The 26,219-nt window shown below is 43.9% G+C and overlaps 1 protein-coding gene across 1 annotated transcript in view; it reads left to right on the forward strand.

Annotated features, from left to right (window-relative positions):
- Positions 1-26,219, forward strand: part of LOC109479344 — a 100,520-nt gene that overhangs the window by 9,912 nt on the left and 64,389 nt on the right. Inside the window, exons 6-8 of the mRNA XM_019781295.1 lie at positions 20,083-20,181; positions 22,662-22,760; positions 23,114-23,212. Coding sequence (XP_019636854.1) covers positions 20,083-20,181; positions 22,662-22,760; positions 23,114-23,212 — 297 coding nt within the window. The remainder of the gene's footprint in view (positions 1-20,082; positions 20,182-22,661; positions 22,761-23,113; positions 23,213-26,219) is intronic.

Below are 26,219 nucleotides of genomic sequence, written 5' to 3' on the forward strand. Positions count from 1 at the left end.
AGATAGATAGATATAGGGAGAGAGAGGTGACGTTATCCACACATGCATTTAGCTTTGTTAGATCTTTTGTAGAAGACCATACAAAAGTCCCTGTACTTTTTGCTGTGCCAATAAAGAATGTATGTGACTCAATATGCTGAGATTGTGTTACAGATCATCTACACATGCCCGAATGCTTCTGATCCCATCATTGTCCTGAAGCCCAACTGGCTCTGCACAGACGTCTTCGGCCCAATGATGGCACCAGAGAACTTCCCCATCCTCCGGCCGGAGAGAACAAGCGAAGACTACGTCACCAGGGAGGAGATCCAGCGCGTCTTCCAAGACGTTGCTGACGTGGATCTCCTCATCACCCTGCTCCAAGAGTTCCAGCTCTGCCACTCCTATGACGGACAGACCTTCATCTTCCCAGGGCTGCTGACACAAACCATGCCTGACCAGGTTTGGAAACCAGCACCTGAGCCAAGGGCGGTCTACTTTGGGAAGCAAGTCCAGTGTGCCGACTCCACCGACATGTTCTCCTCCGGGTTCTTCCCCCGAGTGCAGACCCGCCTGATGAGGGAGCAGGAGAATCGCCCGCTGTTGTGGAGAGATGGCGCCAAGTGTGTGGACAGGAATGTGGAAGGTCTGATCAAACTCTCTCCGGACGGCCGTGCAGTCAACATCTGTGTCCGGAGTGCGCAGGGTGACAAGGTGCAGTGCGGCAAGATGCTGCAGCAGCTGGAGAACATCATCGCTGATGTGCTGGATGAGTGCAGCCCAGGAACAGGCACAGAAGAGAAGGTGCTCAGCGCTCGCGCACTGAAGGAACACAGGGAGGAATTCTACTCCTATGGCAAGGAGGAGATCAGCAAGGCAGCAGCAGAGGGAGGTACAATCGTTCATCCCACCCTCGGGTTCACGGAAGAAGTCAGCGACCTTCAGTGCATGGGCAAATTTCACAACCAGTGCACACTCTGCTCGGCAAAGTCATGTGAGTATCTCACAAAAGATCTAGGTAGAGATTTGTCAACTTCTAGCGTTTAGAGTGTTATTTTAGATAAGACGGAAGGTACTAACAAGAAATCATTCCACGGATCTGATAACAATGACTTAAATGTAAGCTACACCTGCTTTGCATCATATTTGCACCAAAGTTATAGTTACGGCAATAACAGTCAACAATCCCGTCCTGCCAGGCTTACCTTAGTTCTGTTTTCCCCCTGCAGGTCCCATTCCCCTGTCCTGTGGATGTGACTATTTGCTGTGTGCTGCCTGCATGAAGAAGACTCCAACCGAGGCGTTCCACTGCCCCAAGCACCACATGGACACAACAGGCCTAGGTATGGCACTTATCAACATTTGCACGGAAAAGTCATGCACATCTCTATGCGCAGCAGCATGTTCTATCTAAACCTGAATCCATGGCGCCGAGACAGCATTTATGTGATGCCAGGGCATGAAGATATGCCCAAATTAATTCTGCATTCTGTCCACCCATGTAAAATATACTCGATTTAAGTAAATAACATGCACAACATACACGATGTACACCTGGTCCACACATGCATCAAATCTGTGCGTTCTACCGGACATGTCAGCTTATGGCAAACAATAAATCATTTAAAAGTTTAATTGGTCTTGGTATTTGAGTCGGTTTAGCTTTGTTGACTATTTTTGGACAAATACATCGATACAATTTGACGGTTTGATTTGTTCCTATTGATGATTATAATGATTATGATCCATTACATTATGCTGCAGGCTACAACACGTTTGTTATCGCTGTCGGCCAGAAGGGGTTTGAGGAGGATGCCAGGGGCATCATAGAGGTCCTCACCGATCCCAACATCTGTGGTGTGAGGTACGTTCAATGCTATGCCTTACAAGATAGTGTCTCAAAGAGAAGCTTTCTTAGACCTTATTGGTAATGTTGTAACATGTTATGACGCCGCTTTGCTCTTCAGAATCTTTTTTTTTTACATTGAACGGGAATTAAGTCTGGGCCATACTAACCAAGTATGGTTAGAGAAATATTTCTCATACTGTAACATTTTCAGCCCTTGAACGTACAGGGTAATCATGTTCTTTGTTGTTGTTTTTTAATTGCTTGAAGCTCATTGAATTGGCATCAGGTAGTAGTCTTGGTAAAGTTTATGTCAACAACCTTTTTTTCTTAGGGAGGAGAATGTCAAGTTGCTGCTCAATGTTAGAATCACGGATGTTGAAGCCGCAGTTACAGAAGCAGCAGCGAAGATTCGGCAGGTTCCAAAAGGCCAGGAGACGTTCTTCATCTACTACCACAGCGGCCACGGGTACCCCCTGGGCCTCGACTTCCGTCACACAACAGTGTGGTCCAGGAAACTGCGAGACATCTTAGGGAGAAGTGGGGCGACTAAGTCACTCTTCATCTTGGATGCCTGCCACTCCTCATCCGTGCAGGTATACACCATGAAAGGGGAACCGCAGGACAGCAGCTCTAACAGTGGAGACGAAGAAGAGGAAGAAGAACAGGAAGGACATTCACACGACGGCACTAGTTGTAGTCCAGAACCACCACCATCTGAGCCTGACGACGACGAACTTCCGAAAGGTTCCATGCTCTGGGCGTCCAGCAGGCAAACGGAAAAGTCCGGGAAGAAGGACAAGTACAGCGTGTTCACCAAGTACATCATCAGCGGCCTTCAGGGCGGCAACAGCTGTGGAGCAGCTAACTGCCACCACTGCCTATCCTTCCGCGGGCAGGCCACAGGTTTAGGAGCGGTGAGTCTTAACGTCCTTCACGACTACGTGTCCAAACATGTTAAAAATGAGCTGCCGCAGACACCGTCACTGCTGGGCCAGCAGGAGAGGACCTACTGGTTAGCGTACACACAGGACTAGAGGAGGCAGAGGAGGAAGACACGCATCATGTGGTCCAATCGGTCCTGGGTGACCCCAGTGCAGCAGATGCGCGCACAGCGGACCGGTGAGCTACAGGACATGGGTACCAGCTGGGACGCAGTGGAAACCAAGGAAAGAGGCGCCCGTCAAGTGTTCAAGGTCGTCCTGGAAGCTTTGAAGAGGTGGCGGAAATGATGCACTGAACTTGGCATTAAAGACTGGCGCCTCCTATACTTACATGTAATTGACAGTTGCATTTTGTGTCACATATATGTCGTACACATACCGACATGTGCACGTGATGTTTGTTTTTCAGATCCTTGTTAATTTCTGGATATCAGGACACTACTAAACTGACTACTTTCTGCAAGTTTTGTTTCACTAGCTAGCTTGTGACAGCGGTACAGTCAGCAGAATGGGCATAATTACTTTCTTACTGTGACATGGATACACTGCTGTAAATAGGTAGATAGCGATACAGTAAGCTAAACTTGCTCACAAGCTTTACATGAGTTGAGTCAGGTATGTTCCCATAGAAGAGTGGAACGTGTTACCAACACAAAATGCTTATCATCTATGACATTATTGCTTACATTGTATACAAGTCTTCTGCAATCTGCTGCTTTGCTGCCAGGTAAATTTGTTGCTCACAAAGGACGGAATCAACCTCCTGGCATTTGGGGGGATGATTGGATGTAAAATTATATTTACAGAAATACAGGAATGACACAGTGAAATGACATCATGCGAATCATGCTCGTAGTTAGCATTACTTCCGATGGCCATTTATTTCAGAGTGCAATGTAGAATATAAGATTATAAATAGTATTCATATTGACTGTCGATTGAAGGTTAGACATCCAGGTAATAAGATACGCCACAAAGCAGTTATTCAAGCAACTGGATATGATTCCAAAATCATATTGATTGAGTAACTTTTGGCGCATATTGACTGTACATATACTCGTAATTTGGAAGATGGAATTACCATGTAAAATTTCTGGCCCAAGTAAATTGTATTGAAGGGACATCCATGCTGTAGAAATCTGGGCATTCATTTCACAGCATCGGACTGTTCCATGTGCAGTAAAGGGGTGGAATCGAAGGGCCAACTATTTTTCTATTCTTCAAAATGTATCTAAAATTTTCAGATGTCAGCAATGAATTTTAAGGTGCAATATTGGAAGCAGTAAATTTTAAGGTGCAATATTGCGAATGTTCAAAATTAGGAGACACTGTGCACTTTTGCATTGGACCATTTTCAATAAAGGCTATCATTTTATTACATGAGTGCCATTATATTCATTAGTGCTTACTGTTAGACAATGTATGACACCATACAGAATCAACTGAAGGCGCAAGTTGACGATCCATTGTCTACTGGACTCTGTAGAGACCTTTCCTGAATGACATCCTTGTTAGTTTGATTTTGATATAAACACATGTTTGACAATATTTGCGATGAAACACTTGCGCCAAATAAATTCAATGGCAGTTAAAGAATTACCAGAACTGCAGCGAAACAATTAAACGCCTTAACTGGACGAGACAAAATACTGGAAGTACGTGTAGATTTTCCCTTGGCATTTTCCGGATCTACAAATTAGTCAAATATAGCGACATTTTCGTTATTTTGCAAATCAGCTGCAGTACGGTTAGCAGTTTTTTTATTGCACAAGAGAAGTGATTACAATGTTTTGTAGTTTTCTCAATTGGCAATAATTTCCATAAGGAAGGTATGTTGAGTCAAAGGTATGGAAAAGTGCCATTAAGAGCAGCGTTTCAGCTTGGTGTAAAGTTGCAGAACGAGCCCCAGACGGACTCTGAGCGTTTTGAAATTCGCGCCAAACTGCCTGACGTAGTTTACTAACCAAGCAGACGACAAACACACGTCTGGTGATAAAAGTTCAAAGTCCCCAAACTGGCGCACCTGTTTCATAACGAAGACCTGTTGAGTCAGAAAAGTACCATTAAGAGCAGCGTTTCATCTTGGCGTAAAGTTGCAGAAAGAACCAGAAACTTATTTTTTAGTTTTTAACTAGTACTCTTACCCTGAGTGAAGTAGAGACTATTGCCCTTGATACAGCTGGCTGGAAGTACCTGACGTAGGGGAGCAAGGGACCAGTACTTGGCCTGTGCATATAGGCAGGTAGGTAGGCAGGCTAGTACCTGATCTTCCGTTACTTTGCCCCAGACGTACTCTAAGCGTTTTGATATTCCCGCCAAACTCCCTGACGTAGTTTACTAACCAAGGGGACGACAAACTCACGTCTGGTGATAAAAGTTCAAAAGTCCCCAAACCGGCTCACCTGCTCCATAACGAAGGTCTGTTAAGTCAGAGGTATGGAAAAGTACCGTTAAGAGCAGAGTTTCATCTTGGCGTAAAGTTGTAGAATGAGCCAGACACTTATTTTTAGTTGTCAACTAGTTGTCCCGTTACTTTGTGTGGCAAAATTGCGCCAGACGGACTCTGAGCGTTTTGATATTCCCGTCTGGGCGTGCCGTTGCAGAATGAGCCAGAAACTTATTTTTAGTTGCCAACCACCGGATCTACCGTTACTTTTCCCTAGACGGACTCTGAGCGTTTTGAAATTCGCGCCAAAACTCCCTGACGTAGTTTACTAACCAAGCGGACGACAAACACACGTCTGGTGATAAAAGTTCAAAGTCCCCAAACCGGCGCACCTGTTTCATAACGAAGGCCTGTTGAGTCAGAGGTATGGAAAAATACCATTAAGAGCAGCGTTTCATCTTGGCGTAAAGTTGCAGAAAGAACCAGAAACTTATTTTTTAGTTTCTAATTAGTACTCTTACCCTAAGTGAAGTAGAGACTATTGCCCTTGATAGAGCTGGCTGGAAGTACCTGACGGAGGGGAGCAAGGGACCAGTACTTGGCCTGTGCATATAGGCAGGTAGGTAGGCAGGCTAGCACCTGATCTTCCGTTACTTTGCCCCAGACGTACTCTAAGCGTTTTGATATTCGCGCCAAACTCCCTGGCGTAGTTTACTAACCAAGCGGACGACAAACACACGTCTGGTGATAAAAGTTCAAAGTCCCCAAACCGGCGCACCTGTTTGTGTCTCGTGATGTCCTGGCCGGTCGCCATGTTGGGCTCCGGGTCTGTCCGGTCTTCTGGTCCAGGTTAGCGGATAAACAACCTCAACAGGGCATAAACCGGACAACAGGGACTCCAGAACGGCCGTCTGATCAACTGAGACTGCAGGTATGGCGCTGAACGTTATGGGAATCTGCGTTTACATTTCTTAGTGATATTAATGTTGATAACAACCCATGTATAAGTGGTACAAACATATGTAACGTTATATCTGACTTTTTTTGCTCAACTTACATTCTGGTCCAGGTTAGCGGATAAACAACCACAACAGGACATAAACCGGACAACAGGGACTCCAGAACGGCTGTCTGGTCAACTATGGCTGCAGGTAAAATCCACCTGAAGTTTACATGTCTTGGTGACAAGCGTTGATTACAAAACCTGTAGCTAAAGTGGTTTACTAAATGTTTATCTGAAGCTGGGTAGGAAAACTACAGTAACAGTTTGTCACTCCATGTTCATAAAAGAAAGAGATCTTTGGATTTTCGCCAAGATATACGAATTTTACACATGCAATTTATGTAATCTGAATAGAGAAGACCAGGAAGTATAATAGATTATGTTATTAACAACTTTATAACGTTGATAACAACTTGTGGTACATACATATGTATAGCTGACATTTGTTTAATGAAGAACTTGCATTTCACTCCAAATTCCTATAAATGTAACATAAACATTTTCGTCAAATTTACTTTCATCGATGTATGGCGTCTATCCGCCTCACTATGGTGCTTAGTTACGTTGAGACTTTGTTGTTGACCCCAGAAAAGTCAAGTAGTTCCTCACGGGGTTCCTCGAGGTTATTAAAAGAGTGTAATGAACAAACTACATTCATGTTCCTAAAAACGAAGAAGTTTGGTGGATTTTACTTCATAAAGGTGAGAAGTATGGCGGCGTTTTCTGTCTTTGTGGTATTTAGTAATTAGAAATGCTGAAGTAGATAGTCAGGGGGGTACCTTTAGATAAAAGGAGTGTAATAAATCAACACGCGTGGGGTCGCGTGGCACAACGGCAGCGTACGCGACTCGGAATCAAGAGGTCCCGGGTTCGAGTCCTGACTTGCCACCGATCTTGTGCCCTTGGGAAAGGCACTACTTTCCCCACTAGACACAAGTGAATATGAGTATTGTCTGTCCAGTATTTGTTTCTATGTGTGGAACACAACAACAGCAACAGCTGCCTCTGTTCCACGTGTATTGCATTGTTACAATTTCAATAAAATAGAAAATAGAAATAGAAAACAAACACGCGGCAGGGGGCGCTGTTGATAAGATGCGGCCTGGTCATGTTTACCCGCCAGTCTGTGTTGACGTGTCTGCACGGCTTCATCTCCAAGCAGATCCTAGGGGGGCAAAAGACAGTATCGAATTGGCCAGGCAGCATCCATTGGCCTTTTACTCTGGCGTTTGATAAACTGCAAAGCCCGCCAGGTGAAATAGGACGATAAACACAAAACCTTCTTCTGTTCGCTCTAAAGAAACGGATACATTTGTTCCTATAGAATCAATTCATCTTTACAGTGTGAAAACTGGTGAAAGTACTGAAATATGAATGTTTAGATATCAGAAACTAAATTTAAACACTAAACACGTACAACTTTGTACTAGTTCTTCTTGTATTCGTTGTGTGGAAGACATCACGAACGCTCTTGTACTATTCCTGTGTCAATAAACATTGTACATAGAACCAATACAACTGGAAACAATGTTGCACTTTTTCTCATGATGTATTCACATTTTGATAAATATTTGTCCTTCAATACGTTGCTCAAAACCTGATTCGTTCCATGTCACGTGGCCCCAGCAGGTAGTGAGGAGATGGACCTGGACACGTTCTACACGGCTGTGCAGTACGGTGGAGTGCAGGCTGTGAGGAGGGGGCTGGACGCTGGGGTGGACCTCAGGGTCAAGAGGAGATGGGTAGGACGGGTAAGCAAACTGGTAGTTCATACAAGGTTACAGACTCGTAGTCCAACCGTGTTACTGTACGTGTTGTTTAATTTTTTCACCTCTGAATCTGTATCAGGCATTACGTGTACCTTACTGTTACATGTTATTTCTGTTAGATGTATAACATTTGTCGTTGATATACTAGTAAGCCATTTAGCTTGGCTTCGGCACCACTGTTCACTGTATTATTACGTTATTTAAATGTTGAAAGAAACCAGAACATGATGAACACCCGTTGCTTAGATGATCAGAAACTGTTGCAAACCGTTTTGACAACCAACTAAATGTGTCAAATTGCTCCGATAAAGCGGTGGACAGAACAAACAACACTAGTAGATAATTATCATCCTGCATATATTTCTTTCGGTAAGAAAAGCTGTCAGGTCCCCGGGATGTGTCATTTTGAGTAAACGCACGGCCTATACAGCCGCTTTGTAACCGGTTATCGTCCCAACTGTTGTTCTATCCAGGATGACCAGACATCCCTGCATGTGGCCAGCTGGTCCGGGCAGACTGAAGTGGCGGCATTGCTGATCGAACACGGTGCCGACCTGGAGGCGAGGGACGAGGTAAGTAGAAATAACTCAGTCCCGACTTCTCCTGACCTGAACCCTGACAGGGTGACTCGTGGTGTCCTTGTCAAGTTTCTCCGCTCAGTCTGGGTCAGAAAAGTCAGGAAGATAAAACACAAATCTTAAGTAGGTTCCATGTGAGGTTTGAAAGTGAAAGTTTTGCCCACAACTTTCTATTGCACACATAACAGAAACGCAACTACATTTTATTCGTTACAGAAATTCGTTTATTCGTTACATTCGTTTATTCGTCACCTTACAGAAATCACACTTCTGATATACATGCTGTTACACATGTGTGAGGTGGTAGTAACTATATGTAGTGTGGATCACTTCCACTTTACACTCGTTACCTTGATTTATCCTTCGTTCCTTGTAATTAATCAGCATCAATCCAGTCAATACTCGACCTCTGCGTAGGTTTGTTCCTTCATACTTTCTTTCCTTACTTGTCTCTTTTTAGTGCTGTAATATAAGTAACTTAACTTCAGGTCGGCGCCACACATGCCTCCTTTTGTTTTTCTTCTCTGATTAAAATTAAAATTAAAATTGATCGATCGACCAGTCAGGCTATGGCGGGATCGTAGCTGGACATCCGGGAACCTGTTGGTGATCGACGGAACTTCACCTCATACTGCTTGTTACCCACGTGATAACTGCTGTCCCTCCGTCACCATTTTCAAAAATCATATATACTAAAGCAACTTTCATAAATAACCCCACACATTCTTAATTTTTGTTTAATTTTCCTTGTTTACTACTTTTCATTACTACTTTTCATTATTGTAGATAGTATTGCATTGTATTGTATTTTATTGTTTTGTTTCATTTACCCGTTACCTAGTAAGTTATTTCTTATTTATCCGATTTATTTGAATTGTTAATTAAGTTATGAAGGGAGGCCTCCTCATAAGCATTTTATGCTTCCGGCCCCCATGCACTGTTACATTTCATTTATATTTTTTTTGTATCTGTATTGTTACATTTTGTTTTAAAGTGCGAATAAAAAACTGAAACTGAAACTGTTGAACCCATCCCTACTGACTCTAACCTTCCTCCCTGTACAGCGCCAGTACACACCTTTGCATCAGGCTGCTCTCTGGGTTCACCCCGGGACTTGTGAGCTTCTGATTCGTCATGGGGCAGACGTGATGGCCAGGGATAAGGTACACATTTGTTTCAAATGAACCCTACAGATTGCTTGAATATGGTACAGAGACAATTATACAAACATTAGCTGATTTATAATAGGTACTCATTAGGTACGGACGTACGGTATAAATAGACATACATGTATCTAAGGAGATAATACAGAAAAGAGGCATAAATGTGGTATAAAGTCAATACAACATACAGTATACCTGATCAGATCAGGTATGAGAGATCCATAACAGGAGTTTCAGGAACTTTTGTTGGTGTACACAACCAAGCAGGTTACAACCCCTTTAACACAACTTTACATGTAGCCCATACTGTAGCTTACCCACGTGATAACTGCTGTCCGTGTAGAACCCATCCCTACTGACCCTGACCTTCCCCCCTGTACAGGACCAGTACACACCTTTGCATTGGGCTGCTCGCGTGGGCCACCCCGGGACTTGTGAGCTTCTGATTCGTCATGGGGCAGACGTGACGGCCAGGGATTCGGTAGTACACGCTTGTTTCAAATGGACCCTGCAGATTACATGGCTGTGACTTTGATGATAATGTATTAACTGCATGTATACACACTTCTATTCTGTTCTTATGAGAGGAAAAATCATGAAATTTCCTTGAGCTGGGATGTGTGCACATGGTTTGGGTGCCACAAGACACTAGTGTGAGATAGCCGAATGGCGCATATACCGGCCATGCATACAGATGCACACCACATCTCTAAACATTTATTTAAGATCACATCCCTCGTCGGTTTTCTCGGATGCAAGACGAGGTGGTACGTTGACTGCTCGGGAGGGATGCTTGTATGTTGTCATGTTAAGTCACAGAATATGGAATGCGCCACTCCTTAACATACTATTTACGATCAGACCCAACACGACCGTCACCCCCCCCCCGCGTATTCTCAGCCCATACAACGGGAAGAGTACAAGCCGTTCACATTACCCGCCAAAAGAAAGCATCTTTGACATATTTGATGAAGCAATTATAGTTTCGGTGTCATCCTAAGACATTGCTAGGTTAAACATGAAGAATAACAAATTTCTGATGTCTCCCTGTACAGTACGGATGGACACCTTCTGATGAAACGCGCGATGAGGAGACTTGGCGTGTCCTGAAGGTGAACAATATTCTCATGGATCTGTCACAAAAGGAGTGTCTTTACACCTCTAAGTTTTGGGTTAATCAGGATGTAACTGCTGGTGATAGCAAAGAAAACTGATGTGGACTATGTTGAAAGTATTTACGTATTATTGCTCAAACCTGTTGATCAGTATCGCCAATTTTGATGCTTACTCTGCGTTTGGTTTTTCTATCTCCCACCAGAATCGAGAAAAGGAAGTGATCAAAGAGAAGTTGCACAGCGAGTTGCTGCAGAAGTCTGGCGGAGTGAAGACCAACAGGTGTAAGGTGTCCTTGTTTGGGAAAGAAAAAGGGGGAAAATCCACACTTGCAGAAAGTCTTCAAAGGGTAAGTAGGAACTTCGCTTGGTCCATAAATCCTTAGTACCGATCTCGTTTCAAGAGAAAAATAAATGAAATAGATTTCTTAGGCTGATGGGACACTTTTTATCAAAGAGGTGAAAATCTAATGATCAAATGCTGTCAAACAGGGCACCGTGCCAGCACTGCTCCAAGGACTGAGGAAATCGTCGTCAGCCGAGGAGCTTCACGACCCCACCCCAGGGGTGGATGTTGGGACGTTCCATATTCCAGGGGTGGGGGAGGTCAGCCTGTGGGATTTTGCTGGGCAGTCGGAGTACGCGGTAACCCACAGTATGTTCATGGATGCAGAGAACACCATCTCCATTGTGCTGTACAACATCATGGACGACACTAAAGAACAAGACGTAAACAGCACTTGAGCATTAAACTGATTTTTTTAAATCTACAAAAAATTAGCAATTGTGAATTTTACGATATAATATAAGGCCTATCGTAATGGAAAATTTTTTTAATGTTCTCATATCACTTGTCCAGAACAGGTCAAAAATTAAAAAAAGAAAGCAGGTCTTGGCAACCATGTAAATTTGTCGAATGTTTTGCTCCAGGTCCACCGGTGGCTGAGTTTTATCAAGTCCTGTAACCCAAACCGGCAGCGTGACGTCATCTTAGTGGCCAGCCATGCCGACAAAGTGTCACCCACAAGTGGTGAGTCCAACTTCTTGTTATATATGGACACAGCAAAGCCATGTGTATACTTTACTAAATTAATAGAATACATTATGCAGTGTTATGTATGCAGTGTGCTACATGCACAGACCTGTACAGGATTTAGCATAATGGCATTTGTAGACATTGATTATCATGACATACAATTCATGATCAGCGTGAATTTAACTAAAAGTCTCATCTATGTTTCGCTTTGCTCATAACGTTCAGGACAGCGCCAAGCTGCTCATCTCCTGCAGTTGATGAAAGCGGAGTTCAAAGATCTCCTCCGTATCTCAGACGAAATCTTCCTGATGAACTGTAAGCTGACGCGAACACTTGAGATGGACCGACTCAAGGAGCTGCTGGCTAAGATGAAGAAGGCCATGTTAGAGGTAATTGCGGTAATGATAGTGTAGCAGGTTCTATATTGAGAGTTTACAAGGTTATACAGGACAATGAATTGACAACATTTGCAATGAATGACCAGTCATGGATTTCCATTTACAACTTGCACAGCACCAACGCCAGATGCCCAAACTGTGCGCAAAAATCATCAAGCGGCTGCCCAGCTGGTGCCAGACGAAGTGCAGCCCGAAGTGTCCTGTACTGAGGTGGCCAGGCTACGTGGACGCAGTCAAAGAGATCGACCCACATGTGGATGAGGACTTCCTGCGGGAGTCTACACGATTTCTGGACCATCTGGGGGAGGTAGGCCATCTCTACTTGTGAAAGTTTTTAAAATTGATACTAAAAACAAGTCCATTACATATATATATAATGTTCATGCTGTATGTTATACTGTATGTTAATTTTGTATGTTATACTGATGTTATACTGTTGTATATGTTGATGTCAATGTTGCATGTTATACCGTACTGTAATGACGAATACAAAACACACAACCACAAAATATCATCCGATATACATACAAGCATACATGTATGTATGTATGTATGTGACCCAACATGCTGAGATTGTTTTACAGATCATCTTCACCTGTCCGAGTTCTTCTGATCCCATCATTGTCCTGAAGCCCAACTGGCTCTGCACAGACGTCTTCGGGCCAATGATGGCACCCGACAACTTCTCCATTAAACGACCGGAGAGAACAAGCGAAGACTACGTCACCAGGGAGGAGATCCAGCGCGTCTTCCAAGACGTTGCTGACGTGGATCTCCTCATCACCCTGCTGCAAGAGTTCCAGCTCTGCCACTCCTATGACGGGCAAACCTTCATCTTTCCAGGTCTGCTGACACAAACCATGCCTGGCCAGGTTTGGCAACTAACCCAAGAGCCAAAGGCGGTCTACTTTGGGAAGCAAGTCCAGTGTGTCGACTCCACTGACATGTTCTCCTCCGGGTTCTTCCCCCGAGTGCAGACCCGCCTGATGAGGGAGCAGGAGAATCCACATAGCCCGCTGCTGTGGAGAGATGGCGCCAAGTGTGTGGACAGGAATGTGGAGGGTCTGATCAAACTCTCTCCGGACGGCCGTGCAGTCAACATCTGTGTCCGGAGTGCGCAGGGTGACAAGGTGCAGTGCGGCAAGATGCTGAAGCAGCTGGAGAACATCATCGCTGATGTGCTGGATGAGTGCAGCCCAGGAACAGGCACAGAAGAAAAGGTGCTCAGCGCTCGTGCACTGAAGGAACACAGGGAGGAATTCTACTCCTATGGCAAGGAGGAGATCAGCAAGGCAGCAGCAGAGGGCGGTACAATCGTCCATCCCTCCCTCGGGTTCACGGAACAAGTCAGTGACCTGCAGTGCGTGGGAGTGTTTGACAACCAGTGCACTCTCTGCTCGGCCAAGTCATGTGAGTATCTCACAAAAAAGTAGGCAGACTTTTGAACTTCCAGCCATGTAATTTTGAAATTTCTTTAGAATGTTGTTTTTGATCACACGAACTGACTTTGACTTTATTGGGATCCACACTTAGCTTACAAAAATTGTAACGTACTAACCTCAAATCATTCCACGGATCGGAAAGCAATGACTAACCTACATCCTGCTTGCATCATATTTGCACCAAATTTCTTTTCCTGCCAGGCTTACTGTAATTCAGTTTTCGCCCTGCAGGTCCCATCCCCTTGTCCTGTGGATGTGACTTCCTGCTGTGTGCTGCCTGCATGAAGAAGACTCAAACCGAGGCGTTCCCCTGCCCCAAGCACCACATGGTCACAACAGGCCTGGGTAAGGCACTTATCAACATTTGCACGGAAAAGTCATGCACATCTCTATACGCAGCAGCTTGTTCTATCTGGACCTGAATCCATGGCGCCGAGGCAGCATTTATGTGATGCCAGGGCATGAAGATATGCCCTTTCGAAATTAATTCTGCATTCTGTCCACCCATGTAAAATATCCCTGATTTAAGCAAATAACATGCACAACATACACGATGTACACCTGGTCCACACATGCATCAAATCTGTGCGTTCTACCGGACATGTCAGCTTATGGCAAACAATAAATCATTTAAAAGTTTAATTGGTCTAGGTATTTGAGTCGGTTTAGCTTTGTTGACTATTTTTGGACAAATACATCGATATAATTCGACGGTTTAATTTGTTCCTATTGATGATTATGATTATTATGAGACATTCCATTATGCTTCAGGCTACAACACATTTGTCATCGCTGTCGGCCAGAAGGGGTTTGAGGAGGATGCCAGGGGCTTCACAAAGGTCCTCACCGATCCGAGCATCTGTGGTGTGAGGTACGTTCAATGCTATGCCTTACAAGATAGTGTCTCAAAGGTAAGCTTTCTTAGACCTTATTGGTGCCGCTTTATTTACAATTAACTGGAATTAACGTAAAGTATGAATCCACCTTGGTTAGAGAATCTTTCTGATACGTTTTCAGCCTTGACCATACAGGGTAATCATGTTCAAACTTTTGTCTTTTTTTAGTGTTTGAAGCTCATTGAATTGGCATCAGGTAGTAGTCCTGGTAAAGGATATGTCAACAAACTTTTTTTTTCGTAGGAAGGAGAATGTCAAGTTGCTGCTCAATGTAAACATCACCGATGTTGAAGCCGCAGTTACAGAAGTAGCAGAGAAGATTCAGCAGGTTCCTAAAGACCTGGAGACGTTCTTCATCTACTACCACAGCGGCCACGGATCTGAACGGGGCCTCAAATTCCGCCACACAACAGTGTGGTCCAGGAAACTACGAGGCGTCTTAAAGAAAAGTGGGGCGACTAAGTCACTCTTCATCTTGGATGCGTGCCACTCCTCATCCGTGCAGGTGTACACCATGAAAGGGGGCCCGCAGGACAGCAGTTCTAACAGTAGAGACGCAGAGGAGGAAGAAGAAAAGGAAGACTATCCAGAAGACGACGACACTAGTACTAGTCCAGAAACACCACCATCTGAGCCTGACGACGACGAACTTCCGAAAGGTTCCATGCTCTGGGCGTCCAGCAGGCAAACGGAAAAGTCCGGGAAGAAGGACAAGTACAGCGTGTTCACTAAGTACATCATCAGCGGCCTGCAGGGCGGCAACAGCTGTGGAGCAGCTAACTGCCGGCACTGCCTGTCCTTCCGGGGGCAGGCCACAGGCTTAGGAGCGGTGAGTCTTAACGTCCTTCACGACTACGTGTCCAAACACGTGAAGAACGAGCTGCCACAGACACCGTCACTGCTGGGCCAGCAGGAGAGGACCTACTGGCTAGCGTACACACAGGACTAGAGGAGGCAGAGGAGGAAGACACGCATCAGGTTCTCCAATAGGTTCTGGGTGACCCCAGTGCAGCAGATGCGCGTACGACAGACCGGTGAGCTACAGGATTGAGAAGACCAGCTGGGACGCCGTAGGAACTAAGGGAAGAGACGCGCGTCAAGTGTTCAAGGTCGTCCTGGAAGCTTTGAAGGGGTGGCGGAAAGGATGCAGTGAACTTGGCCTTAAAGACTGGAACCTCCTATACTTGTTTGTAATTGACAGTTGCATGTTGTGTCACATATGTCGTAGACATGTGCAGGTTAATTCCAAGAACGTGATGTTTGTTTTCCAAATACTTGTTGATATCTGAATATCAGGACACTACGTAATCGACTCCTTTCTGCAAATTATGACAGCGGTGTAGTCAGCAGAATGGGCATAATTACTTTCTTGTTGTGACATAGATACACTGCTGTAAACAGGTAGATAGCAATACAGCTAAACTTGCTCACAAGCTTCACATGATTTGATTCAGGTATATTCCCATAGAACAGTAAGACGTGTTACCAACACAAAATGCTTATCATCTATGGCATTATTGCTTACATTGTATAATTGTCTTCTGCAATCTGCTGCTTTGCTGTCAGGTAAATTTGTTGCTCACAAAGGACGGAATCAACCTCCTGGCATTTTGGGGCTGATTGGATGTAAAATTATCTTTACAGAAATACAGGAATGACACAGTGAAATGACATCATGCGAATGATGTTCGTAGTTAGCATTACTTCCGATGGCCATTTAGTTTAGAGTGCAATGTAGAATATAAGATTATAAATAGTATTCATATTGACTGTGTTGATGAAGGTTAGACATCCAGGTAATAAGATACGCCACAAAGCAGTTACTCAAGCAACTGGATATGATTCCAATATCATATTGATTGAGTAACTGTTTTTTGGCGCATATTGACTGTACATACTCGTAATGTGGAAGATGGAATTATCATGTAAAATTCCTGGCCCAAGTAAATTGTATTGAAGGACATCAATGCTGTAGAAATCTGGGCATGCATTTCACAGCATCGGACAGTTCCATGTGCAATAAAGGGGTGGAATCTCGCGTTCGTGTGGAATCGAAGGGCCAACTATTTTTCTATTCCTCAAAATGTATCTAAAATTTTCAGATGTCAGCAATGAATTTCAAGGTGCAATATTGGAAGCAGTAAATTTTAAGGTGCAATATTGCGAATGTTCAAAATTAGGAGACACTGTGCACTTTTGCACTGGACCATTTTCAATAAAGGCTATCATTTTATTACATGAGTGCCATGTATATTCATTAGTGCTCACTGTTAGACAATGTATAACACCATACAAAATCAACTGAAGGCGCAAGTTGATGATCCATTGTCTACTGGACTCTGTACATGTAGAGACCTTGCCTGAATGACATCCTTGTTAGTTTGATTTTTATAAACACATGTTTAACAATATTTTGCGATGAAACACTTGCGCCAAATAAATTCAATGGCAGTTAAACAATTACCAGAACTGCAGCGAAACAATTAAACGCCTTAACTGGACGAGACAAAATACTAGAAGTACGTGTAGATTTTCCCTTGGCATTTTCCGGATCTACAAATTGGTCAAATATAGCGACATTTTCGTTATTTTGCAAATCAGCTGCAGTACGGTTAGCAGTTTTTTAAAGAGAAGTGACTACAATGTCTTGTAGTTTGTTCAATTGGCAATAATTTCCATAAGGAAGGTATGTTGAGTTAAAGGTATGGAAAAGTACCATTAAGAGCAGCGTTACGTCTTGGTGTAATGTTACAGAACGAGCCAGAAACTTATTTTTAGTTGTCAACTAGTTGTCCCGTTACTTTGCGCGGCAAAATTGCGCCAGACGGACTCTGAGCGTTTTGATATTCCCGTCTGGGCGTGGCGTTGCAGAATGAGCCAGAAACTTATTTTTAGTTGCCAACCGCCTGATCTACCGTTCCTTTGCCCCAGACGGACTCTGAGCGTTTGAAATTCGCGCCAAACTCCCTGACGTAGTTTACTAACCAGGCAGACGACAAACACACGTCTGGTGATAAAAGTTCAAAGTCCCCAAACTGGCGCACCTGCTTCATAACGAAGGTCTGTTAAGTCACAGTTATGGAAAAGTACCGTTAAGAGCAGCGTTTCATCTTGGCGTAAAGTTGCAGAACGAACCAGAAACTTCATATTTTAGTTGTCAACTATATATATAGCTAGTTGTCCCGTTACTTTGCGCGGCAAAATTGCGCCAGACAGACTCTGAGCGTTTTGATATTCCCGTCTGGGCGTGGCGTTGCAGAATGAGCCAGAAACTTATTTTTTTTAGTTGCCAACCACCTGATCTGCCGTTACTTTGCACCAGACGGACTCAGAGCGTTTTGATATTCGCGCCAAACTCCCTGACGTAGTTTACTAACCAAGCAGACGACAAACACACGTCTGGTGAGAAAAGTTCAAAGTCGCCAAACCGGCGCACCTGTTTGTGTCTCGTGATGTGGCGGCCGGTCGCCATGTTGGGCTCCGGGCCTGTCCGGGCTTCTGGTCCGGGTTAGCGGATAAACAACCACAACAAGGGATAAACCGGACAACAGGGACTCCAGAACGGCCGTCTGATCAACTGGAACTCCACTATGGCTGCAGGTATGGCACAAAATATCAGCGTTAACATTTCTTGGTCGCATTAATGCTGATAACAACCCGTGTATACTTAGTTTACTTTACCCATGTTTAAGTAGTACAATCACATGCATGTATACATATCTAACTTTTTTGACACTTAAAACTCGGACAGTGTGGTGTTGCACTAAAGTTTTAAAAAAACATCTTATTCTAGCAGATACAAAGAAATAGAACAATATTGACAAAAGTTATATAATAAACGACATAGTGCACACCCCCATCCTTTACACAGAATTACAATAAACCATTAAGATATGTTACAGACTGAACGGACAGGTGGTTTATCGATCAAATAGACCTAGAGGCTCTTATAATCAGTACCTTCAATGTAAGTCTGTAGTATTAGTAAGATTTTTAAACTATAATCATCAAAGCATATTGACGCAAATTCTTTTATTCAAGTTGTACATGTAGTTTGCAATTGTCAGATGAATATCTAACGTTGTGTAGCAGAATGCATGCCTCTCCATGGTCCTAATAACGGAGAAGTTTGGATTTTGCTTCATTAAGGTAAGAAGTATGGCCTTTTTCTGCCTCTATGGTGTTTAGTTAATACGTTGAAACTTTGCTGTTGACTCCAGAAAAGTCAAGTAGTTAGTCACGGGGTTCCTTTGGGTAAAAATAGCGTAATAAACGAACACGCGGCAAATGGCGCCGTTGATAAGATAGCCGGTCCAAAGGTGCGGGCTGATCATATTTACCCGCCAGTCTGTGTTGACTTGTCTGCGTGGCTTAATCTCCAAGCAGATACTAGGGTGGCAAAAGACAGTATCAAACCGGCCAAGCAGTATCCATTGGCCATTATCTTCTGGCCAATGGATACTGCCTGGCCGATTTGATACTGTCTTTTGCCACCCTGTATCTGCTTGGAGATTAAGCACGACTGGCCGCCAGCCTGATAAACTACAAAGCCCGCCCGGTGAAATATGATGATAACCACAAAGCCTTTCTTCTGTTCGCCCTAAAATAAGGAATATATTTGATATCCTATCGAATCAAATGATATATTAGAGAATCATCTTTACAGGCTGATAAATGTACTGTTCTATGACTTTTTAGATTTTGAAAACTAAATTCAAACTGTACGTACGCACTAGATAGGTATAAAATGCTAACAACTTTGTACTAGTTCTTCTTATAGTCACCGTGTAGAAGACCTCACAAAAACTCCTGACCTCACTATCGTCGTGTCAATAAAAGATAAACAGAACCGATACAACTGACAACAATGTTAGAAATTTGCACCAGAAAAGGAAAATGACCTTTTCTGATGTATAAATACTTTTGTTGTTAAATACATTGTTCAAACCCTACTTTGTTCCATGTCGCCCCCAGCAGGTAGTGAGGAGATGGACCTGGACACGTTCTTCAGGGCTGTGCAGGAAGGTGACGTGCAGACTGTGAGGAGGGGGCTGGACGCTGGGGTGGACGTCGGGGTCAAGAGGAGATGGGACGGATGGGTAAGCAAACTGTTAGTTCATACAGGGTTACAGACTTGTAGTCCATCCATGTTACTGTTGTTTCATTTGCCCACATCTGAATCTGTGTCAGACATTACCTTCCCTGTTACATATTTCTGTTTGATTTTTCACATTTTTGTTAAGTGGCGCCGTTGATATAAGCCATCTGCATGGGCGCACCACCACTGATGTATTATTTAAATGTTGAACAAAGCAGAAACTAGTAACTAATGAACACCTATTGCTTAAATGATCGGAATCTGTTGCAAACTGTTTTGACAACCAAACTAAAGGTATGAAATTGCTACGATAAAGCGGTGGACAAAACTAACAACACTAAATATCATGCTTCGTATATTTCCTTCGGTAAAAAGCTGTTGAGATATGTAATGTTGAGTAAACGCACAGCATGTAACTTTTGTTCTATACAGTCTGACCAGACATCCCTGCATGTGGCCAGCCAGTACGGGCAGACAGAAGTGGCGGCATTGCTGATCGAACACGGTGCCGACCTGGAGGCGCGGGACTTCGTAAGTAGAAATAACTCAGTCCTGACTTCTCCTGACCTGAACCCTGACAGTGTGACTCGTGGTTCCCTTGTCATATTTATGGCTTCACCAAACCACGAAGTGGTTTTGTGAAACATATTGTGTTCTCTCATGTTTCTTCTCCTTCTCCTCCTTCTCCTGCCATTTCTTTAAAGGGATTCAACTCAGCCGTTCTTCAGCCAAATGACCTGAAATTTGGCATGGAGGTAGAGTGGGCAAATACCCAGATGCAGTTTTTTTCATTTTTTTGATACATGCCCTTGAAAAAAATTTATGAAGGTTTTTTGGGCATTTTTCGACAAAAATTGGATTTTTGGATCCAGTATAAGGGTACCTTGAACATGTGTCTACAAAATAGCAGTCACATATTTGGCATACACCACTTCCAAATCACTAATTTGGGGGACTTTAATGGCTATTTTCACCCAAAAAAGGGCCCAAAATCCCATACCCGTTCCACGTTCGATCTAAAGAATGGCCCGTTCCATCTGCCGCTGGCCATCGAACACGTGTTCCATTTCGGGTTACCTGGGGTCACGTTGCACGTAAGTCGTGCGAAATGACCCACATAGTGCTGCGTACCGGTTAGCTGAAAAGTGAAATGTGGTGAAGCCATGCTGAATTCGCTCCAAAGCAAATGTCGGCCTTTCTAGTTCCCTAATATATCCATTCTGAGTGATATAATTTTCTATATATTAAACGTACGGCTCAAGCAGTACTTTTGTAACCGGTTATCTTCCAAACTGTTGTTCTATCCAGCTTGACCAGACATCCCTGCATGTGGCCAGCAGGTACGGGCAGACTGAAGTGGCGGCATTGCTGATCGAACACGGTGCCGACCTGGAGGCGCGGGACGGTAGAGTAAGTAGAAATAACTCAGTCCTGACTTCTCCTGACTTGAACCCTGACAGTGTGACTCGTGGTTCCCTTGTCATATTTCCCTAATATATCCATTCTGAGTGATATAATGTTCTATAAACGTATGGCTCAAACAGTTGTTTTATAATATTATCGTCCCAACTGTTGTTCTATCCAGTCTGACCAGACGTCCCTGCATGTGGCCAGCGAGCACGGGCAGACTGAAGTGGCGGCATTGCTGATCGAACACGGTGCCGACCTGGAGGCGAGGGACAGGGTGAGTAGAAATAACTCAGTCCTGACTTCTCCTGACCTGAACCCTGCAGTGTGACTTGTGGTTTCCTTGTCAAGTTTATCTATTTTGTGTGAAATAATCTTCAATAAATGTATGGCTCAAGCAGTGGTTTTTTACCCGGTTATCGTCCCAACTGTTGTTCTATCCAGCATGACCAGACATCCCTGCATGTGGCCAGCATCTCCGGGCAGACTGAAGTGGCGGCATTGCTGATCGAACACGGTGCCGACCTGGAGGCGAGGAACACATTAGTAAGTAGAAATAACACAGTCCTGACTTCTCCTGACCTGAACCCTGACAGGGTGCCTCGTGGTTCCCTTGTCAAGTTTCTCCACCATGTCTGGGTCAGAAAATGTTCCCTGGAAAAGTCAGGAAGATAAACTTTAAGTCATGAGTAGGTGCCATGTGAAGTTTAAAAGTGAACGTTTTGCCCACAACTTTCTATTGCGCGCATAATATTTGTCCTGGCGCTGTACCTACAGAAACGCAACTATTTAGATTCTATCGTAATGGATCAAAATCGATAATCACCTTGCAGAAATAGCTGAGTGTAAAACTCTATTTGGAAGGTCGTATAAGGACACGGGACCAAACATTGATAGAACTACTATAGCCTGTAAATGTACACAGTGAAACAGAATCTAGATAGAATTAAATCAGAACGTTTGAGTTAGGATTCCTTAAAGTACCCTCGACATTATTCTACTGACTCAGCCTGTTACACGATTTCTTGATGTCAGGGACAAGAGCGATTTACTACGGTCTGGCTAGCTTATCACTCAAAGATTTTGAATCAATAGACACGAAGAGATTTGAGCCGACTATCCATTCTTCTGTTACACATGTGTGAGGTGGTAGTAGCTTTCCATAGTGTGGATCACTTTCACTTTACACTCGTTACCTTGATCTATCCTGACGTTACTTCATCAATCCAGCCAATACTCGACCTGTGCTTACCGGTTGTACTTTATACATAGGTGCTTAGGTGCTTTATGAACTCCATTAGCAGACATACCTTTTACTTTACTTCAATTGATACTTTTTATTCACTTCACCCGTTTCGTTTTAGTACTGCAATGTAAAAGTGATTTAACTCCATTGCGGTGTCACACATCCCTCCTGTTTTTTTCCAATGAGTAAAATAAAGTAAAGGTTTTCACCTGTCACGATATTGGCGGGATCGTAGCTGGAGATCCCGGGACATGTTGGAGATCGACAGAACTGTACCTCATACTGCTTCTTACCCACGTGATAACTGTGGTCCGTGTTGAACCCATCCCTACTGACCTTGACCTTCCTCCCTTTACAGTACCGGTTCACACCTTTGCATGTGGCTGCTGCTGAGGGCCGCACCGGGACTTGTGAGCTTCTGATTCGTCATGGGGCAGACGTGATGGCCAGGACTAAGGTAATACACACTTGTTTCAAATGGACCCTACAGATTACATGGATACGGAACAGAGATAGAGACAATAATACAAACATACGCAGTAGGTACAGTGTTGATAAACAAATCTAAGGTATTAATACAAAAAAACAGCCCACAGTATATGTGGCATGAAATCGATACAATAAGCAGTATACATAATTAGGTACTCGGTTTATCATTAGGTGTGGTGGGCCCATAACAGGACTTTTAAGAACCGTTTGTTGATTCAAAGAACTTTACCCAAATCTAACTTAAAATGCTCCTTACCCACGCGATAACTGTTGTCCGTGTTGACCCCATCCCTACTGACCCTGACCTTCCTCCCTGTACAGGAACAGTCCACACCTCTGCATCTGGCTGCTCTCCGGGGCCGCACCGGGATTTGTGAGCTTCTGATTCATCATGGGGCAGACGTGATGGCCAAGACTGCGGTAATACACACTTGTTTCATATGGACCCTACAGATTACATGGATATGACCTTAATAATATGTAGTGGTATTGACTACATTAATGTACACAGTTGTATTCCTTTGAGAGTACAAAGGGGGAAATTTGCTTAAATGCATTCAAAGATTTCAAAGGTTTGTACACATATTAGGAACCTAACACCTCCCACACCAGTAAAAGAAATGCTTCACTTGACTCAGAGATTAGACAAATTTTACCTGTTATGTACTGTATATCATATTACACTCTATTGTACATTGTTTAGATGCCACACGTCATTCTGTGCGAGAAAACCGAATGGCGGTTATGTGGGCCGTACAGGCGCAATTATTATTATTATTATTACTTATTTATTTATTTATCTATCTATTATTAGGATGGGGGGTTATATAACCAAAAACAGTTATAATATCACATGTCACAACAAAAGAAGGCGAGCTTGACATCTTTGATGAACCCACGAAAGATTTTGTGTCATTGTTAGACATTGCTAAGTTGCACATTTAGAGTGAACACATTTCTCATGTCTCCCTGTACAGGCCGGAAAGACACCTACAGATGTAGCAGACGGCTGGTGGACTCGGCGTGTCCTGAAGGTGAACAATATTCTCACGGATCTATGACTGGAGGAACAATCTATACTTGCCAGGTTTAATAGTTTGCTAGGTTACACATGAAGCTTGAGAGTTAACGCATTTCTTCTGTCTCCCTGTACAGTTTGGACAGACACCTTCTAAAGTAGCAAGAGAACAATAACTGTACTTCCTAGGGCAGGAGGAGTGGTCTTTGCTCCTCTAAGCTGATTTAACCAGGATGTAAATGCTGGAGCAAACAATACGTATGAAAAGGCTGGGACTATGTTGAAAATATTTCGGTATTATTGCTAAATCTCGTTGATCAAGATAGGCGATTTTATGAATTCGAACTCGTGCTGTATTTGTTTTGCCTCCCACCAGAATCTGCCAAAGGAATTGATCAAAGAGAGGTTGTACAGCGAGTTGCTGCAGAAGTCTGGCGGAGTGAAGACCGACAGGTGTAAGGTGTCCTTGTTTGGGATGGAGAAAGCGGGAAAATCCACACTGAAGATAAGTTTTCAAAGGGTATGTAGGAACTTCGCTTCTTTCTACCGATCTCGTTTCAAGAGAAAAATCAATCAAATGAATAGTAGATTTCTCAGATTAATAGATCGCAAAATTTCATTAAAGACGTCAGAGTTAATTAGGTAACTCCTTTCCAAACAGGGCACCGTGCCAGCACTGCTCCAAGGACTGAGAAAATCGTCGTCAGCCGAGGAGCTTCACGACCCCACCCCAGGGGTGGATGTTGGGACGTTCCATATTCCAGGGGTGGGGGAGGTCAGCCTGTGGGATTTTGCTGGGCAGGCGGAGTACGCGGTAACCCACAGCATGTTCATGGATGCAGGGAACACCATCTCCATTGTGCTGTACAACATCATGGACGACACCAAGGAACAAGACGTAAACAGCACTTAAGCATTAAATTTAACTATAGCAAAACGTTAGGTTTGCACAATGCATTTTTGTTACTTACTAGATACATTATGCATTTGATATATCGGTCTTCAAGGCCAATTAGAAATATTTTCGAAGTGTACTCAAACTATTTGTCCAGAGCAGGTCTAGGCAACCATGTAACTTTGTTGCCGAATGTTCGGCTCCAGGTACACTGGTGGCTGAGTTTCATCAAGTCCTGCAACCCAAACCGGCAGCCTGACGTCATCTTAGTGGCCAGCCATGCCGACAAAGTGTCACCCACAAGTGGTAAGTAGGGTACCCGAGACATATTCAACTTCATGTTATAAGTGAACGCAGCAAAGCAATATGTGTAATACATTATGCAGTGCTATGTTTGCAGTGTTCTAAATACACAGACCTGTACACTGACCCTGACCTACAGGATTTAGCATAATGGCATTTGCAGACATATTACATGCCATGATCAGCGTGCATTTAATCAAAAGTCTCATCTATGTTTCGCTTTGCTCATAACGTTCAGGACAACGCCAAGCTGCCCATCTCCTGCAGTCAATGAAAGCGGAGTTCAAAGATCTCCTCCGCATCTCAGACGAAATCTTCCTGATGAACTGTAAGGTGACGCGAACACCTGAGATGGACCGACTCAAGAAACTACTGGCTAAGATGAAGAAGGCTATGTTAGAGGTAAGTGTGTAATGAGATACGATTTAGTTGAGACAATGAGACATTTGAAATAAATGACTAGTCATGGATCTCCATTTACAACTTGCACAGCACCAACGCCAGATGCCCAAACTGTGCGCAGAAATCACCAAGCGGCTGCCCAGCTGGTGCCAGACGAAGTGCAGCCCGAAGTGTCCTGTACTGAGGTGGCCAGACTACGTGGACGCAGTCAAAGAGATCGACCCACATGTGGATGAGGACTTCCTGCGGGAGTCTACACGCTTTCTGGACCATCTGGGGGAGGTAGGCTGCCCCTCGTTGTGATACTTAGTACTAAAAACAAGTCCATTATATATTAACAATATTAATGTTGTATGTTGCACTGTTGTTATACTGTGTAGAGGTTGCATGTTATACTGTAATGACGAACACAAAACCCACAACCATCCCATACAAGCATACATATGTAAGTGACTCAATAGGCTGAGATTGTGTTACAGATCATCTTCAGCTGTCCCAGCTTTTCTGATCCCAACATTGTCCTGAAGCCCAACTGGCTCTGCACAGACATCTTCGGCCCAATGATGGCACCAGTCAACTTCCCCATTCCCCGCCTGGAGAGAACAAGTGAAGACTACGTCACCAGGGAGGAGATCCAGCGCGTCTTCCAAGACGTTGCTGACGTGGATCTCCTCATCACCCTGCTGCAAGAGTTCCAGTTCTGCCACTCCTATGACGAACAGACCTTCATCTTCCCAGGGCTGCTGACGCAAACCATGCCTGGTCAGGTTTGGCAACTAACCCAAGAGCCAAAGGCGGTCTACTTTGGG

This window comes from Branchiostoma belcheri, unplaced genomic scaffold, assembly GCF_001625305.1.
Source record: "Branchiostoma belcheri isolate BF01 breed outbred unplaced genomic scaffold, Haploidv18h27 scaffold48, whole genome shotgun sequence".
In the NCBI taxonomy this organism is placed as follows: Eukaryota; Metazoa; Chordata; class Leptocardii; order Amphioxiformes; family Branchiostomatidae; genus Branchiostoma; species Branchiostoma belcheri.